The following is a 17257-nucleotide window of genomic DNA, read 5'->3' as shown; positions in this document are numbered from 1 at the left end:
ATATATATAAATATGATCACTAGTCTTCATTGGAAGCATGCATATAGGGGGTTTGTGAAAGTTTAATTTAGAGCTTGAAAGTGATAGGACATCAAGTCTAGTCTTTGTCCAATATGTGTAAAACTTCAAGTTTTTGGCTTTAAACAAAGTTAAGCATGCACGCTCTGTGTAAGAAGTCGAATCTGAACATAAAAGTACAAATGGTTAACACAGCTTATTGTTAATTAGTCTACTTAGTGAATTAAAAGATCTCAAAACCAATTATATATTTGTGATTTCAAATATATATCAAAGTTTATGGTCTAAATTATTGATTGTCCGGGATAGCCTTGATCTCGGGGATTTTTCACGAACTTCCCCATTAATTTTTTTTTATTTTTTTTTATATACTGAAAACACAGAATAAAACATCTTAGATCAGGAAAATATTATTCGATTAATGTGTAAATAAATACATATGCATCTCATAGCAGCAGTGATTAATTAAATAATAAATTCCATATATATAGAAGTAATTAATTTAGTGAATGCATGCTGGAAAAAGGAAGCCATGGAAACCGATCCCCACACAACTCAACATGATCTTATTCCTCGCTTGGATCCCTTCCCCACTAAAAGGAAAACCTACCAAATATTTTAACATTTAACACCACACCCTCTTGTTTTAAGCCTGTGTACGTAGCTCAGCTCCTCCATGAAAAAGAGAGCCAATTCTTCACCATCACCACTTCTCCTCCAATCCCTCTAACTTCTTTTCATGGCGCTCCTCGCTTTCCTACCCGACCCGGAAGCCAAAACCCATCCGCCGGCCGCAAACCTCAAGCGCAAGAAAAAGCACCAGAAAACGAAGCACCCGACCTCGGTCTCGTCTTGGGACCAGATCAAGAGTTTGCTCACTTGCAAGCAGATCGAGGAATCCCAAATTCATCATCCTGTTTACGCCTCCTGCAGCTCCATCTGTACGTTCCGTGACGTCACCAGGGTGGTGCACCGCTCCGACATCTCCCCAGATAGCACTTCTTTGGGCCAGGAGACCAGGCTTCTCAGCAAAAAAAGCAGCCCTGGATCTTCGTCGACGACTCGGTCGGTTAGATCCGGCTATGGCGCTGGCGCGTACACGGGAAGGGGGCTGCAGCTTAGGAGGCTCTCGGGTTGTTACGAGTGCCACGCAATTGTTGATCCAAGCATGTACGCCGAATTCTGTTTAATTTCATATTATATATACACACACACACACACATCAAACGCAACGAAAGTTACTGGAGCTAAATGTATCAATTTATTTTCGTTAAATGTTTTTGGAGCGCAGGTATCCTTTGCCGAGAACGAGGATCTGCGCTTGCTCTGAATGCGGAGAGGTGTTTCCAAAAGTTGAGAGCTTGGAGCATCACCAGGCGATCAGGCATGCAGGTGATCTTTTATTTTTTCTTTCCTCGATTATCGATCAATCACATTTTAAAAGAACAACACAAGATTAATTAAGAAGTTCTTTTGTCTCCTGTTATTATTTCCTATCATTACAAAATTTAGCTACTAATGGCTCTTTTCCACTAAATTTTGAATCCCCGATGGGGGTAATCAATCCAATCCTATTGGTCTTGCATGAATGATTAAGATCGTGGAATTAATTGGGAGTATATACACAATTCTAATGTGATCTTTTCAAAAGATATACTATATTAATCGTTAGTGCAGCGTAACCGGATAATGTCGGCAATCCAAAAGGAATGAAAAGTGGGTAATTTGAAGTGTATTTCATAAGCTCCCATAAATCTTTGCCTGTGTTTTTGAAGGGCACAGCCACATCCATTTTTTGCGCTATGGACCACCACTTGATATCAATAAATTTTACAGCTTTCAATTAAAAGCACCACACATAATTACCACGTGGCGCATCGCCCCACTCTGACAGGAATAAGACTTTTTATATTTTATTATTTCATCCAAATCTTTAAAAAACTAAAGAATGATTAAAATAGCTGGTTGGTAAATATCGAATTTTAGTTGGTGATTTAATTTAATTTAATTTAATTTTGCAGTATCTGAGCTCGGCCCAGAGGATTCGAGCAACAATATAGTTGAAATCATTTTCAAATCAAGCTGGCTTAAAAAGGACAACCCAATCTGCAAGATCGAACGGATACTAAAGGTCCACAACACCCAGCGCACGATCCAACGCTTCGAAGACTACAGAGACGCGGTGAAGGCACGCGCCAACTCCACCTCCAAGAGAAACGCCAGGTGCGCCGCCGACGGCAACGAGCTTCTGAGATTCCACTGCGCCACGCTCACGTGCTCCCTCGGTGCGCGTGGATCATCCAGCTTGTGCGCCTCTTTTCCCGGCTGCGGAGTTTGTACCATTATCCGACATGGATTCCAGGGAAGCAAGATTAGCGGGGTTCGCACGACAGCCAGCAGCGGTAGGGCTCACGACAGTATCAGCGTCTTGGCCACTCGCCGCGCCATGCTGGTATGCCGCGTGATTGCTGGAAGGGTGAAGCGCGTGGGCGACGAAGCGGCGGCGGGGGAGGAGGAGGACGGTGCTGTGGCGCCGGTGGCTGGCTCGTTCGATTCGGTGACTAGCTTCACCGGAATATACTCAAATCTGGACGATTTATATGTGTTTAATTCAAGGGCAATCTTGCCTTGCTTTGTTGTGATCTATAAAGCGCTCGAATGTTAAACAAATTAAGGTTCAAACATTTCACCGGTGGTGATTAATGATTATAAATACAGCATAATTTAAAGTTACCTGGTTGTTATTCATTTATCTTTTCCATAAAACGTGACACGTTTTTTATTTTTGTTCGGAGGAAGAAACCTTTAACATTCTTGTTTAATTTATGAGATGCATGGTATGATTGTTTGTTTTATATAGACATTTGTATCATGGTTGCTTTCACATATAATATTCAGTATTGGAGTGCACCTGTCCAAAATGCCTACATTAAAACAATTCTAACATGCAATTATAAACTTAAATAAACCATAATCAGAGTAATCGAAATAAGCGGAAATCATAAAACCAACTAAATATAACATAACCCAACTATTCTCAGAGAGATAGAGATAAATATTCTCGGAGAAAATAATCATGCCGTAAAACACTCCCGTTTGAATATTACTATCGTTTACAACTATTTTTATGTGGTTGTTAAAGATATATGAAGAAAGCATTTGTGAAAGTGTTTATTGAAATTTTTATTTTGTTGCTCCAGTTTTTGGCACATAGTTTTTGCATTCTTTGGTTATTTTATTTGATACTCACGGGCTTCAAAATTACCTTGAGCCTGAAATCACAAATAAGACCGTTAGGAGGGGGTCATAGCGTAGCCCCTTCGACGCTCAAGTCAGAGACTGAGGATATATGGGGGGAGCAGCTAAGGGCGCTGCTGAAAACAGTATAGTGAATGAATCGAATGAACACTCAAACCTGATATTTATAGGAGAATATCTGGGCTCTCGATGAGCATGTCTTCCATTTGGGCTTGGGATGAGCCAAGGATAGTGGGCTCATCCACAGAGTATCATTATTGTTATTTTTATAATGCGATTTGATTCATTAACTTGTTAAGGAATATAGTTTTTTATACGATCACAATTGTTAGTTTTGTAAGTTTATCCAGTTTTTCTAGTGATTATTCTGTCATTAGACATCGAACAAATATTTATATTTATACATAATTATCTCTAGTTATTTTTATTTAAGTTATTTATTATAATGCCTATCGTTATTCAAATATTATAATGTTTGAAACAACATCAATATTTAATATACAAAACGTTTTTAATAAACAAAATCCCTCACACTGTTAATTTACAGTCGTCTTAATTTGGTACGAATGATTCTTTACCCATTTGAGTTAGTTTTACAGAAACTGAGACTCGCAAATCTCACCTAGTCCCTAACGTTAGTGAGAATACGTGGCCTCATTTTGGTCCGAGTTTGGCCTTTTGGGCCTATTTTTATTTTTAAATTATTATTAATTTTTAATGCCCACCCGTTTACTTAAATACAATGTAATAAATCAATCACACGTCTCTCTCTACTTTTCCGACACGTAAATCAATTGAATATCAATTTTTTAAAAAAAAAAATTATTTACAGATAACAAATTTTTTTTAACCACAAAATTTATTCAGTTATACAATTATAAAATTATATTTATAAAAAGTATCTCTAAAATATTCTAAACCAAAATTGCTGGTCCGAATTATTGAATTCCAAAATGAGAGTTTGAAACGAAATTTGTACTAACGACCATATTTACAGAACCAAAATCAGCCCCGTACCGAAATTAGAAACAATTGCCACCAAAAAAAAATAAAAATAAAATTGGTATGTGAAAAAAATTAGGTATGGCTAGAATTTAGGTTAGTTCAGAAAGCACGCTTGCCATCCCCCAGTCCCCCCTAAATGTGAGGTTTCTTAACCATCATTCAATTCATTCGTTTCTTATATTATGGCAACAAAATTAGGACATTTTTTATGATATATTTTCATTTACGTACTTTTTTTTTTTGTTTTGCGATTTTAACGTCCATTATTTAGTTGGAATAAATTAATTTTTACTTAAAATGGATATCAAATCAAATAATTTGATGGTCTTTCTCTCCGATTGGTGAAGATGGGCTAAAACACGACCGATTTTACATTTATAGCTTTTTATTTATTATTATTAATGTTGCACTTATTAGTTTAAATTAAATTAGTTGAAAGTTGAGTGCAAATACAAAAAAGAAAGTTAGGTATAGCCGCGGTATTAAAACCCGTGAACTCTAGCTAGTTCTCTCGTTTATAACCAACTCTCCCTATACCAAAACCAAATGGCGAAAACACTAACGGAACAAGCACAACAAGAGTCCCTTCATCCAAAATTCATCAGGGACGAAGACGAAAGGCCGAAGGTTGCGTATAACGACTTTAGCGTGAAGATTCCGGTGATATCCCTCGCCGGGATAGATGAATCCGGGGCCCTCAGGGATGAAGTGTGTCGAAAAATAGTCGCAGCTTGTGAAGACTGGGGGATTTTTCAGGTGATCGATCATGGAGTCGATGCAAAACTCATAACAGAAATGACTCGTTTGGCTCGCGGGTTTTTTGACTTGCCGCCGGAGGAGAAGCTTCGTTATGATATGAGTGGAGGCAAGAAAGGTGGTTTTATTGTCTCCAGCCATTTGCAGGTGGTATATACACTCGTTCTTTTGCATTCATTATTGAATATTTTTTCATTAATATAATATTTTAAAGATACGATATACATAATGACCCATACTTATTGTTCAACACCACAAATCGCTAGAATGGAAATTTCAAGTTTTGAGCAAAAAATCACATTTTAAGAATATATGGTTAAAATAATTACTTTTTCCCCCTAATTTCCTTATTATTGCTTGTGTTTTTATTAATTTGAAAGGCCATGCTACTTGTTTGGAAGTTTTTTTTTTTACTACAATAATCATTGTTAGAAGGTCACGGGAAAAAAAGACTAGAGTTAAAAAACAATGAAATTTATTTGATCGACCGGTACGCAAGGATATTCTATATTGCATTTGCATGCATCACATAAATTTAAAGTTCATTAGAAAATTTATCTTTAGAAATTTATGTAGGCCAGGCAAAGTACAACCTCAGAAGTACCCCTTAGCCGTTGTCACAAATTTAATTGAAAATGACTAACTAGTTCCACGGATGAAATTAATTAGGTAAAGCTTAAATTATTTTAAAATTAAATTTACGCGTTTTCATAAAGTTCATTTGAAATTTGTCTCTATAGTAATTATAATCAAGCTAACAGACATTTTTCTTTCGAAAATTATAATTTTAGTTTGATATATTTTTTGTTTTAGTCATGTAATGTACTTGTCAATGTTTGATTTTCATTCGCTAATTTGTATTTTTTTTTTCTTATCTCATCTGAAACCACTAAATCTATTAAATATTGCTTGTTTAGAACTGATATTTACCCACACGACTCATATATCAATAATAACTTATATTATATACATTAAAATATATCTAACAAAAATAAAGAGAAACGACAAGCTTTTTTCCTCTCATTTTAAAATAGTGAGTCACGTTTTGGGTCATCTTCCTCATTTTTTTGCTTAGATTTATTTTGATGTGTGTAACATGAGTTTATTTTCGCTATATTAGCTACGTAAGAAAACATCGATATCAAATAAACAATATTTGAAGGAATTAGTTTCTTTTGACAAAAAAATGAGCAAAAAAAAAATCTAAAAATTAGTGGAAGAAAATCAAACATTAATAAGTTACTGGACTAAATTTCAAAACATAACTAGTTACATGACAAAACATAAAATTTAATAAGAGCCTAAAAAATTAATACTTTTTCTCTATTTGAAGGGTGAAACAGTGCAAGACTGGAGAGAAATTGTGACATATTTTTCGTACCCTATGAGGGCCCGAGACTACTCAAGATGGCCCGAAAAGCCTGAGGGATGGCGGGCCGTGACGGAGGGCTATAGCGAGCAACTGATGAATCTTGCTTGCAAATTGTTGGAGGTTTTATCAGAGGCAATGGGACTTGAGAAGGATGCATTAAGTAAGGCCTGTGTGGAGATGGATCAAAAGGTTGTGGTGAACTTCTACCCCAAATGCCCTCAACCGGATCTCACACTCGGGCTGAAGCGACACACGGATCCGGGTACGATCACTTTGTTGCTCCAGGACCAGGTCGGTGGGCTGCAGGCGACCCGGGATGGTGGCCAGTCTTGGATCACGGTTCAGCCAGTTGAAGGGGCTTTTGTAGTAAATCTTGGTGACCATGGTCATGTGAGTAATAACATTTTTTTTTAAGAAAAAGAATAAAAAATTACTGTTCTAACAACATAACGTAAAAGATACATGAAAAAATTTCTTTGAACAATTAAATAACGAAGATTATTGTTGAAAAGGTTTTAATTAAAGGGCTAGCTAGGGGAATCTATTAATAATGTTGATCTTCATCCTCAAGCATGCAGTATCTAAGTAATGGGAGGTTCAAGAATGCGGATCACCAAGCTGTAGTGAACTCAAACTGTAGCAGATTATCGATAGCAACATTTCAGAATCCATCACCAGATGCCACTGTTTACCCTTTAAAGATCAGATATGGGGACAAACCAATACTCGAAGAACCGATAACATTTTCAGAGATGTACAAGAGGAAGATGGGCAATGATCTCGAACATGCAAGGCTTAAGAAATTGGCTAAGGATCATCTTCAAAAGACGCAAGCTGAATTAGCAGAGGATGATGAGGTGAAGAACAATACCAAGCTGCTTCCTGTTAATGTTAAAATTTCCAAAGGAATGGAAGAGATTCTTGCTTGACCACATATTACTTTTAATTGTTTTCACTCTATCAGTGATGGGATTCTCTGCTTTTGTTTATTTAATGCAATACAATACATTTAAACAGATTATGGCATTTTATAATATCGGCCTTTTGATATAGATTGTGTTTTCAAGAACATTTCGAATATTTTGTTCATTTAAATCAAATAAATATCTAGTATAATTTATTTGAGTTACGTAGAACTACTTGGTTAGTTGATCAGATAGATTGAGGATTCTTGAATGTACCAATAATTACTTTCAGCAGCTGCAGTTACCTTTCCATTCAGACAGATATTTTGAGATTTATGTCTAAATCTTAATCCACGTACTAGTTTGTTTTTCCACACATATTAATATAATTGAAAAAATAAATTAACAAACAAATTTCATATTTTATTTTTATTTAATTCACTTAAAAAATTGTTGTACATCTTTTCAAGACTTATTTAATAGGAATATAATAGTAAAAAACAATGAAAAATGCTATTAATTAATATAGAAACTAGAGTATATAGTTAATATAACCGTAATAGAAAGTGCATCACATGTATTTGGGATCGAGGGAATGTATGACTCTGTTTAATTTATTTTTAAAATTATATAAATCGGAAGTTATTGATTACCTTTGAGGCTTTGTTTGGAAATTAATTAATTGTCTTTCTGCAAATGTATCGGTTCTGCTTGGTTTTCAAGGGTTAGTTCAATTATATCCTTTGGCTATTGGGGTCCCAACGGTAGATCCAATTAAAGAGATCGTATCATTATTTCAGGTGATGATGTGGGGCGGGGTGAGTTTGCTATTTCAGGTGATCTCACTTTATGACCATTGAATCTACCATTGGAGTAATAATCAAAGTAAGGATGACAATGGGGCGGAGTGGGGCGAGGTGGGTTTGCCATTTCTATCTCTGAATTTCATCAACACACTCATACATATTCCGATCTCTGCTTTTTCAAGTCCGATTAATCCTCAAACCCGAAACCACGATGATCAAATTTACATCTCCATTCCCATACGCATTTCAAAAATATTAATGAACTAATGCAAGGATGGGTTCGGAGATTTCTTCGAACCAAAATTTATTATTAGTGATAATATTATTATTAATATTTTAAAAAATAATAATTTGATTATATTATTAATACTAATAATATTATTATTAATATTAATTTCGAGACAGTTTCGAGGACGATGATTCTCAAACTATTTCGAAAATTTTAAAAAATTCTCATACTCGAAAAAATCAGAATTCTCTGTCCCTGTTTCAAATTTCTCTCAGGTCCCGAATTGGTGGCAAAAGTTGTCATCCATCCCTAAACCCAAGGATATAGTCAAATTAATAGTTTTCAAGGAACCTTACTAGGATCTCCCACAAATTAAATGTTCCCGCATCAATTATTTGAAACCGGTTGGTTATTCTCGAATCTATCACATATTGGGTAGATGAGATTCTATCTATATAGGCACTAATCTCACTTCATTTAACGGATAAGATCTTGCTACACATACAATTTTTTAAAAAAAGTGGATCCTACATATACATAGGCAAATCTTGATCATCCATCCTATGACGAAGACAATTTAACCCATATATTGTATATGGTTTCTTCAAAATAATTGCAGCAACATTCAACAATAAATTAAACAGTACTTAAAAATAGAAATTGATCCGCTGTTTATTTGCTAGTAAAGAAGTTCGATAAGTTCGGATTTTTAAAAAATAATATACGATTAAAACAGAATCGATATATCACATAAATTTCTTCAGTTTGACAATCAAATTAACAATAAACTACGAAAATTTAACTAAATTAAATCATTCAATCTCTTCGTTTAATATATGATCGCGTAGCTAATATATATTAATTAGGTATTATATATTCAGCTAGAAATTTACAAAAAAATATATTTAATGGCAGTAAAATACTACCACGCTATATTACACTCTGTATAATTTTGCTTCTGCTGTATATTTACCAACACAGTAAATATTTAGGTTAATACATAATATGAAACATCAAACATCTCGCATACGTGATACTCACTACTCAGAGCATAAAATTCTACGTAATTAATTCAATATCTTTTAAAACTTTATGTTTATGATTTTAAAATATATGTTTGTAAAAGACTATTAGTTTTTAAATAGGGTATCTTGTTTGCTTTCAACTTTTTTCGTCAGTATCGAATGCCATTGTCCTGGCATACCTATCATTGATTTACAACATCAAAAATTATAAAAGATTTTTAAAAAGTTAAAAATCAAGAAGAGTATAATATAAGGATGAACTAAATCAAAATTTAACAAAAAAATTTATTTAAATTTATGATTTACTTCGATTACCTCGTGTATTATCTGTATCTAGGTGGGTGTTCAAGTACAGATTGGTTCGGTTTTAAATAAAAATTCGAATCAAACTATGTTTTATCGATTTTACAAAATTTCAAACCAAACGAAACCATGAATTTCGGTTTGGTTTGGTCCGGCTTTAGAGGACTAATTTTAAGTTTTAAGTTTCATAGTAACTTAATGAATGAAATATTATAATTTGATAAAAACATGCGGTTTGATTCATTTTACAAGAGCACAGTACTATATGCCCGTTTGGTATAAGAAGCTACAATTAAAAAAATGTTTTTTATTATAAAAAAAGTGTTTTTTTTAATTTTTAACTTGTTTGGGTGGGCTTCTAGTGCTTAAAAAAGCACTTAATTAAGTTGAAATTAGAACTTTTTTAAAAGTCCTATTTTAGAGCTTTTTCCACTAGCTTTTTCAATAACCTAAAAAAAACATCCACCAGTAGCCTCCTCTCAATCTTTTCTCCATTCTTCTACAAGGTACAATTTTTTTTTTCGTCGAGGTTTTTGTTGGTTCATTTTTTTCTAGCTTTCTTTTTGCTGCAGAATCTACACTCCCTATTGTTTTTTTATGTTTTATTTTTTGAATATAGAATGTATTCGAAGTTAGCTCCTAAACGTGGATTATCAAATCCAAGTCAATTACCTAGATATACGATTGAGATTGTTGAACTTGGATTTGTTGCTGATGGGAATAATAAGGCGGATTGGACCGTATAAAGATACTAGATATCATTTACCTCAATTTCGATTGGCTCCAAAGTTCAGATCAAAAAACGAAGTATTTAATTATCATCATTCCAGTTTAAGGACGGTTATTGAAAGAACATTTGGAGTGTGCAAAGCACGATGGAAGGTGTTACAAAATATGCCCACATTTTGTCTAGATACTCAATTTAAAATTATAGTGGCATGTTTTGCTTTACACAATTTCATAAGGCGATATGATGCGGCTGGAGATATTCTTGAATAACTCGAAAATATTGATGATTTACAAGAAATCGAGGAAGATGGTGAAAATGTTTATGTCCATGACAGAGGTACGAGATGGCAAGAGCTTGTGATGACATAAGAAATTCACTGCCAATACAAGGTCGACATTGAACTATTAGTTTTTATTTAAATAAATTAAAGTAGAATGTAAACATTAACCAATGTTATTAACAATTGTTTTTACGGTTTTTAAGATTTCAATATTTTATTGTTTTGGTATGAATTTAATAATTTATATTTATACATCACATTTGTTTAGAAATCCGTTATAATATATATATATATATATATATATATATATATATATATATATATATATATATATATATATATATATATATAAATTAATGAGTTAAAAAAGCACTTTAATTATATGTATCTAATCACATTTATTAATTTAAAAAGTGCTTTTTATCTATTCATCCAAACACAATATTAACACAACTTTTACTTAAAAAAACAATTTTAAAAGCCAACTTAAAAAAATACTTTTTTAATTAAAAAATTTTTGATACCAAACGAGAATATTCCCTAAAAGCGTCTAAACCAAGCGTACTGGAAAGAAGACTGATAATAAACCATAACAAGAACCACCACCAAGACGATCAACAAACCCACCGGAGAACTCCCCTCCTCCTCCGCCCATGACGCGTGCCTCTGGATTCCAAAGTGGTGGCGCCACCACCTGCGGCGGAGCATCATCATGTTCACCACCAGAACCGCCACGAGTGGCAGCAGAATGAGGCCGAACCTCAACCCCATCTTGCTTCTTTCCACCTTTTCTTTAAACTCCGAATAAGATGCAAAATACAGTAACATGATGAAGATCCCGAAAAACACCACTAATGGCAGAGGCGGCAGTGATATTGAATCTAGGGTTTGATCTTTCCAGCTTATACCCCTCTTGTCTCTTACAAACCAACCCATTTTCTATTTCGTTTTCTTGATTATTTCTTCACCGTCTGGAAAATATTTCTTGTTTTCGAAATTTAAGAGTTGATGCATGAGAATATATACGAGGATAACTAAACTTTATAATCAAAATATGTGTGCTTTAGCACAAATTCTGCTTTTTATTTTGATTATATTATATGGATGCCAAACAAAATATAAGTCATATTTATTTACACGCATAATGCAAGGGATTGATGCAAATATGGTTGTTTACCTTTTTAAATTCATCATGAAAGTAAAGAAAAGGAAGAAGAATATATTCTCTAATCAGTGATCAATATATTGCTACATATTAGTTGTGAATCACAATTGAAAGTACTCATATTCCCTTCATATGTTATACTTGTATAAAATGATAAATATTATACGCTTATGTTTAAATATTTTTGTTTTTTGAATGCTTTCAAAAATTATTAATAAAAAAATTTAGATTAGAAAGAAATTCCAAAATTAGATGAGTTAAAGTTGTAAGTTGGTCCTATAACTTGGCCTGATTTTTATTTTTGGTCAATCAGTGAAATTTTATTGTTAGCGACTTATCTTCGATTATCTTAGAATTTTAATTTCTTTTTTCATTGGATTAATCGCTTAATCTGAATTTTTTTTTAAAAAAAATACAGAATTGAAGCATCTAATTAATTCCGTTGTCTGTACATACGGTCTGTCCCAATTTGTCTAGACCTGATTAATCGTGAATTTTGGAAAAAGAAATAATAATAATAATAATAATATTAATAATAATAATAATAATATTAATAATAATAATAATAATAATAATAATAATAATAATAATAATAATATTTGGGGAAAAATTGTTATATTTTATCAACAAAAAAAACTTCATGCATAATTAAGACCCTGATTGACTCATGTAAAACTTGAATAATGATTGGGCTTCAAGGCCCAATTTGTTTACTAGAGGAGCCCAGGATCGCAGAGCTCGGCAAAATGGCATTTGAAACCCTTGGTTCTCATTTCTCTCAGGGTTCTCAAATCCGAAAAAAGTAACGAATATCTTCCTCTTGGAACTTATAATTTTCACGAATATTTGATTTCTCCTTCTTGGAAATGCCTGAGGAAGATTCGAAACTCGTGAAGAAAGAGGAAGTAAAAGACGAGGAAGACGAAAAGAGCATTGCGTCCACTTTTGTCAATCGCAAGAAGAAATCGCCTGGCAGCAGCAATGCCACACTAAAATCCGAGCTCAAAGTCAAGAAAGAAGTTAAAAAGGTGAAAAAAGAAGAAACTGGTGAAGATTTGGAAAATTCCAGCTCAAAAAACTCCTCCAACAAGCCGGACAAGAAGGTAAAAATATAATCTTTTTGGCCTTAGTTTTTTTTTTTGTTGCTGTTTTTGGTTTATGATTTTTGGTGGGTTTTGGATGAATAGGGAGAGGTAAATAAAACAAAGAAAGAAGAGGTGGAGATGCAGAAGAAGAAGGGAGGTAAAGCAGGTGATACTGATAAGGATATTAAGAAAAGGGAAAGGAAAGTCTTTCATTTACCAGGTCAAAAGAGGGACCCTCCTGAGGAAGTAAGCTTGCCTTTTGCCCCTTCAGTTTGAATTTGATGTGTTAATGTTTTAAAAATTGTGTTCCAAATTGGATATTTTGGACGAATTTGTGTTTTTGAATTGGCTTTTCAGAGAGACCCATTGAGGATTTTCTATGAGACTTTGTATAAGCAAGTGCCCAGCAGTGAGATGGCCTCAATATGGTGAGGTTTCTTTCTAACTTTTTGAAAATTTGTTTGGTTCGATTTGTTTTCTTCATTGCAAGACTGGTTTGTTATTCATCTGGATAGCAAGTTAATCTGGAATTATCCAGGAACTAATACATTATCTATCTCATTGATGTTATAGGGCGATATTGACTGCATGATTGCTTCCCAATGTCTCTCTCTCTATTTTTTTCTTTTTTTTCATTTTGTTCTTTCTTTTGCCAGAGTAGATGCAACTTCAAGTTTTCATCCCCTGTGAGTGTTGTGTGGTTTTGGTGAGTGTTATGTCAATGTGGTTATATGTCTTAGTTTTGATGGCTAAGCTCATTGAAAGTTCATGATGAATGGATTGGCTGTTCTACTAGTAGCCTAAACACATCTCTCTATTCTTCTTTTTTTTCGCCTTTGGTTTCTCATGAAAATACCTTGATTGAATACTATAAATACTGTTGCTATATGATGATAGTATGGAAGCTTGGATCTGAAAATGCAAGAGAAAAATGGAGTAGTTTTTCTCTTTCTTGTACTTTTTTTGTATGGGATTTTTATGTGATTCTTTTGGAGCCTTTCAGATCATCATTCTCTACCTAATCAGAGTAGAATATTAGCAATTTTTTGCGCTCGCACTGTACGTCATTGGTGTTATGCTATCATAGAGATTTTACAATATCCCCTAGAGTTTCCCGCTGTACAGGTTGATATTTTACATGATTTAGATAGATTTATTTTCAAATCACTGTAGTGATTTAGTGTTCATATGAATTTTTTTATTTTGATTGCCCTTTCTTATCAATCTTTTGGTCTTCCATATAACCTCCCTTGCACTTGTGCATATCATACGATGCGGTTGTTGTACATATGTCGTAGTCTAGGTTAAAACACTAGAGCTTACATTTCATATGTATAAACTACCTTCGACAGTACTATTTACGAATATGCATTGCCAACTAGAATGAACGTAAGTATACAGTCAAAACATTTGCTAATATAATTCCAGGATGATGGAGTCTGGTTTACTTCCAAAGGATGAGGCCAAGAAGGTTTTCGAGAAAAAACAGAAAAGGGCACAGCAACAAAAGCTAGGTACCCCAACAAAAACTGTTGTGGTCAAGAAGAAAGCAGAATCAGTTACAATTGTGAGGAAATCAGCCGCATCGCCCATTTCAGTACAGAAAAAAAAGACGGCTAGTTCGAAAGTTGTAACGAAGCAGTCAAAGAAACGCAAGAGCAAGGACAACTCTTCAGAAGATGATACAGATGAAGATTTTGGGGTAACTGTTAAAAAAGAGAAGAAACGGAGAACATCTTAGACCAAACTTTGGATTATTTCTCTTGATGTTCTTTGTTTCTTGACTTAAGTGTTCTAATTTTACTCTCGCCTCATCAAACTATTTAACTAGACGGGAATCTGCAGTAATAGCCTTATATTTGTTCCTCGCGTCTGAATTTTCGAGTGTTAACCGTTTCCTTTATTTTTCTTGAATGGTATTTGTATTGTGCTGCAATTGCAGTACGTTCAAAGGAGTTTGATACAAAATTCATATCTCAACATCCTAATGGATTGTTTAAATTGAAGTATAGATTTGAGTTTTCGTAAACTAGTAGCAAGAAGTCTAAATTTCCTGTATTTTAATTATTTTAAATTCATATCTCAAATGCTCTCTATATATTATATATTTTAATATTAATATTTTCGGTAATATATGTTTTTTTCTTTTTAATTTATTTCATCGTCATGGCGCTCCAAAAGATGAGCGATAGACCCAATTAGTAATAAAAATAATAAATTAAGAACAGGCTAACTAAATGTCTGTCGTGTCGTTCTTTTGGTCTATAGATGAAAATTAATTTGTATTAAAAATATTCTTCTAGCTTTTTAAATCGTATTTTCAAGGTTTTTTTAACTTTACTTTCGGTATAAAAATAGAATATAAAGGTTTTGAATAAGACGAGATTAATGGAAAATAGGATTAAGTGAAATAGATGATCAATTATGAGAAGTTTGATTAATCTTACAAATATTTTTAGGCCAGTTTATTGTACATAATTTGTTCATAGTAGTTTATACGAGGAATGTGATTTTCCGTTATTGTATTAATCTAAAATTTTATCAAATATGCACCGAAAAATAGTAATGATAGTTTCAATTGTTATTAAAAAGACATGATTAATATTTTACGACTTGACTAGATATTGAAATATTTTTTTCATTCCGTTTTCTCTAATATATTCGAATTATATGTGTATATCAATACTAACATATATGCCTTAAAAAATACTAATATATATGTAAATCTCCACGAGTAATGGTTCGATGAAACAACGAGTAATAGCTCTTTGTTTGCTTCTGCTACATAGGACGAATTGTCCGTCTCTCAGATTCTTCTGGGGCTTGAAAATCTAACCCCGTTCCCGAGTTTCATCTGGGGTTGCAGAAAGAGGAGATCTTGCCTGGATGCGGCTCCGTCTGCGCCACCCTCGGTTCAGATTGCAGAAGAAGAGATTGAATTCAGAAGATCACTGGCTGAGGCTGAGGCTGAGGCGGCGGCCACTTCCAGTCCTGCCACTCCGCTCTCTTTCTCGCCTAGTGAGCCTGATGGAAAGTCCAAGCGTTCTTCAAAGAAGATTGAAGAAAAGGGTGCGTAATTGTTTTTCTCTCCCCCCAGTTTCTGTTATTTTCAATAGATTTCCCTTCATTATGCTTCAAATATATCCTTTTTTTCACCTTTTTATTTGCAAACTTCTATTCATCCCTTAATTCAGGCTTATTTAATCCCCCCTGATACTGCGAATATTTTCAATTTGTTTCTTGTAGATTAGTTTATACCAATGATTTTTGCAGTCAAGGGCGGAGTTCATCAATAAGATTGAAGAGTTAACCAAGCATGGAGAGTGGCGAGTCTGTCAAAAAAGATTTTATTCAAAAATATAAATAAACCTTTTTCTTATTCTAGACTTTTCTTGATTATCTTAATCATTTTCTACGTGTTTTTCCAATTTAATAGGTGGTGGAAAATGTGAGAAAACAATTAAACGAGTTGAAAGCCCAGAACTCAGACATAAAACCAATGAAACAAGAGGTATAAACCCATCACTTTCATGACTTTTTTTAAGGAATAAGAAATTAACATTATTTGATTGCAAATTATAATGTGACAAAATATGAGATGTCTTTTTACTATCATTTTGGTTACCATATTTATCTTTTCTACAGGCACTAAAAACTCGCCAAAGTAAAGAAGAGTCTCAAAGGGACATGGGCAGATTTCTGAATCTTGGAATTGATTTTATCCAACATGATGAAACTATCATGTTGCCTCATCTGCAGCAATTCGTCGGTTATCAGACTGCTCATAAACTTCATCATCCATTTGGGCCAATTAGAGCCCAAATGTACCCACCTAACAATGGGCTTAAATCGGACAACCAAGTGGGCCCATCTGGAATTCCTGATCCGAACCTATCTGCTGAAGAGGCTTTTGGGGTGTACTCAACTCAACCGTTGGATGTGAATCGAGAGATCGCTGATAAACGGGCCAGATTTGCTGAAGCTAGGAGGATGAGGAAGGGATTAATCAAGATCAAGTCCATGAGGAGCGCTTGTGGTATAAAATTATCGAGACCATGATATTAATTAGTTTTTTTTTTTTTTTGTAGTTAGCCACAACTTAAATTTTTTTATTATTTTTGCCATTAGTGACACGATGGAAGTTTGTATATTAGAAGTGGAACTTTTTACACGATCATTAATTCTATCTTTGCATTCTTCTATTGGTATTGGTTTTCAAAATACCATTGACCCCAAAAGTTAAGTTACAATGACTTTTTTGCCACATTTCATGTTTTCGCAACTGTGGCTTGAGTTTGAGCCTATATGTTACGTACAATT

The 17257-nt window shown here is 33.8% G+C and overlaps 4 protein-coding genes across 9 annotated transcripts; all 4 read left to right on the top strand.

Annotated features, from left to right (window-relative positions):
- Positions 1-527: 527 nt before the first annotated feature.
- LOC140825744 (uncharacterized) lies at positions 528-2751 on the top strand. The gene is made up of 3 exons (XM_073187692.1): positions 528-1188; positions 1310-1410; positions 2040-2751. The coding sequence occupies exons 1-3, from the start codon at positions 758-760 to the stop codon at positions 2681-2683; spliced, it is 1176 nt and encodes a 391-aa protein (XP_073043793.1). The 5' UTR covers positions 528-757; the 3' UTR covers positions 2684-2751.
- Positions 2752-4791: 2040 nt separating this feature from the next.
- On the top strand, positions 4792-7545 carry LOC140825743 (naringenin,2-oxoglutarate 3-dioxygenase-like). The gene is made up of 3 exons (XM_073187691.1): positions 4792-5184; positions 6371-6799; positions 6988-7545. The coding sequence occupies exons 1-3, from the start codon at positions 4828-4830 to the stop codon at positions 7336-7338; spliced, it is 1137 nt and encodes a 378-aa protein (XP_073043792.1). The 5' UTR covers positions 4792-4827; the 3' UTR covers positions 7339-7545.
- Positions 7546-12593: 5048 nt separating this feature from the next.
- On the top strand, positions 12594-14919 carry LOC140825742 (uncharacterized). The gene is made up of 4 exons (XM_073187690.1): positions 12594-12955; positions 13040-13183; positions 13295-13365; positions 14366-14919. The coding sequence occupies exons 1-4, from the start codon at positions 12719-12721 to the stop codon at positions 14676-14678; spliced, it is 765 nt and encodes a 254-aa protein (XP_073043791.1). The 5' UTR covers positions 12594-12718; the 3' UTR covers positions 14679-14919.
- A 725-nt stretch (positions 14920-15644) lies between these two features.
- Positions 15645-17108, top strand: LOC140828098 (uncharacterized). Of its 6 annotated transcripts, none has more exons than XR_012117119.1 (4): positions 15645-16006; positions 16184-16267; positions 16374-16448; positions 16583-17108. XR_012117119.1 is itself a non-coding variant. In XM_073191079.1 (4 exons), exons 1-4 carry the CDS (start codon positions 15824-15826, stop codon positions 16994-16996), a joined length of 729 nt encoding a protein of 242 aa, XP_073047180.1. In that variant the 5' UTR covers positions 15649-15823; the 3' UTR covers positions 16997-17108. The 6 variants fall into 6 exon arrangements, 2 of the variants coding, with proteins under 2 accessions (XP_073047180.1, XP_073047181.1); XR_012117118.1 differs by having other exon boundaries at positions 15645-16010; positions 16189-16267; XM_073191079.1 differs by having other exon boundaries at positions 15649-16006; positions 16211-16267.
- Positions 17109-17257: the final 149 nt, after the last annotated feature.

The sequence above is a fragment of the Primulina eburnea genome, chromosome 3 (genome assembly GCF_022965805.1).
Source record: "Primulina eburnea isolate SZY01 chromosome 3, ASM2296580v1, whole genome shotgun sequence".
Taxonomy (NCBI): domain Eukaryota; kingdom Viridiplantae; phylum Streptophyta; class Magnoliopsida; order Lamiales; family Gesneriaceae; genus Primulina; species Primulina eburnea.
The sequence above is the reverse complement of the archived record's forward strand: the minus strand, read 5'-3'. Positions and strand labels throughout refer to the sequence as shown.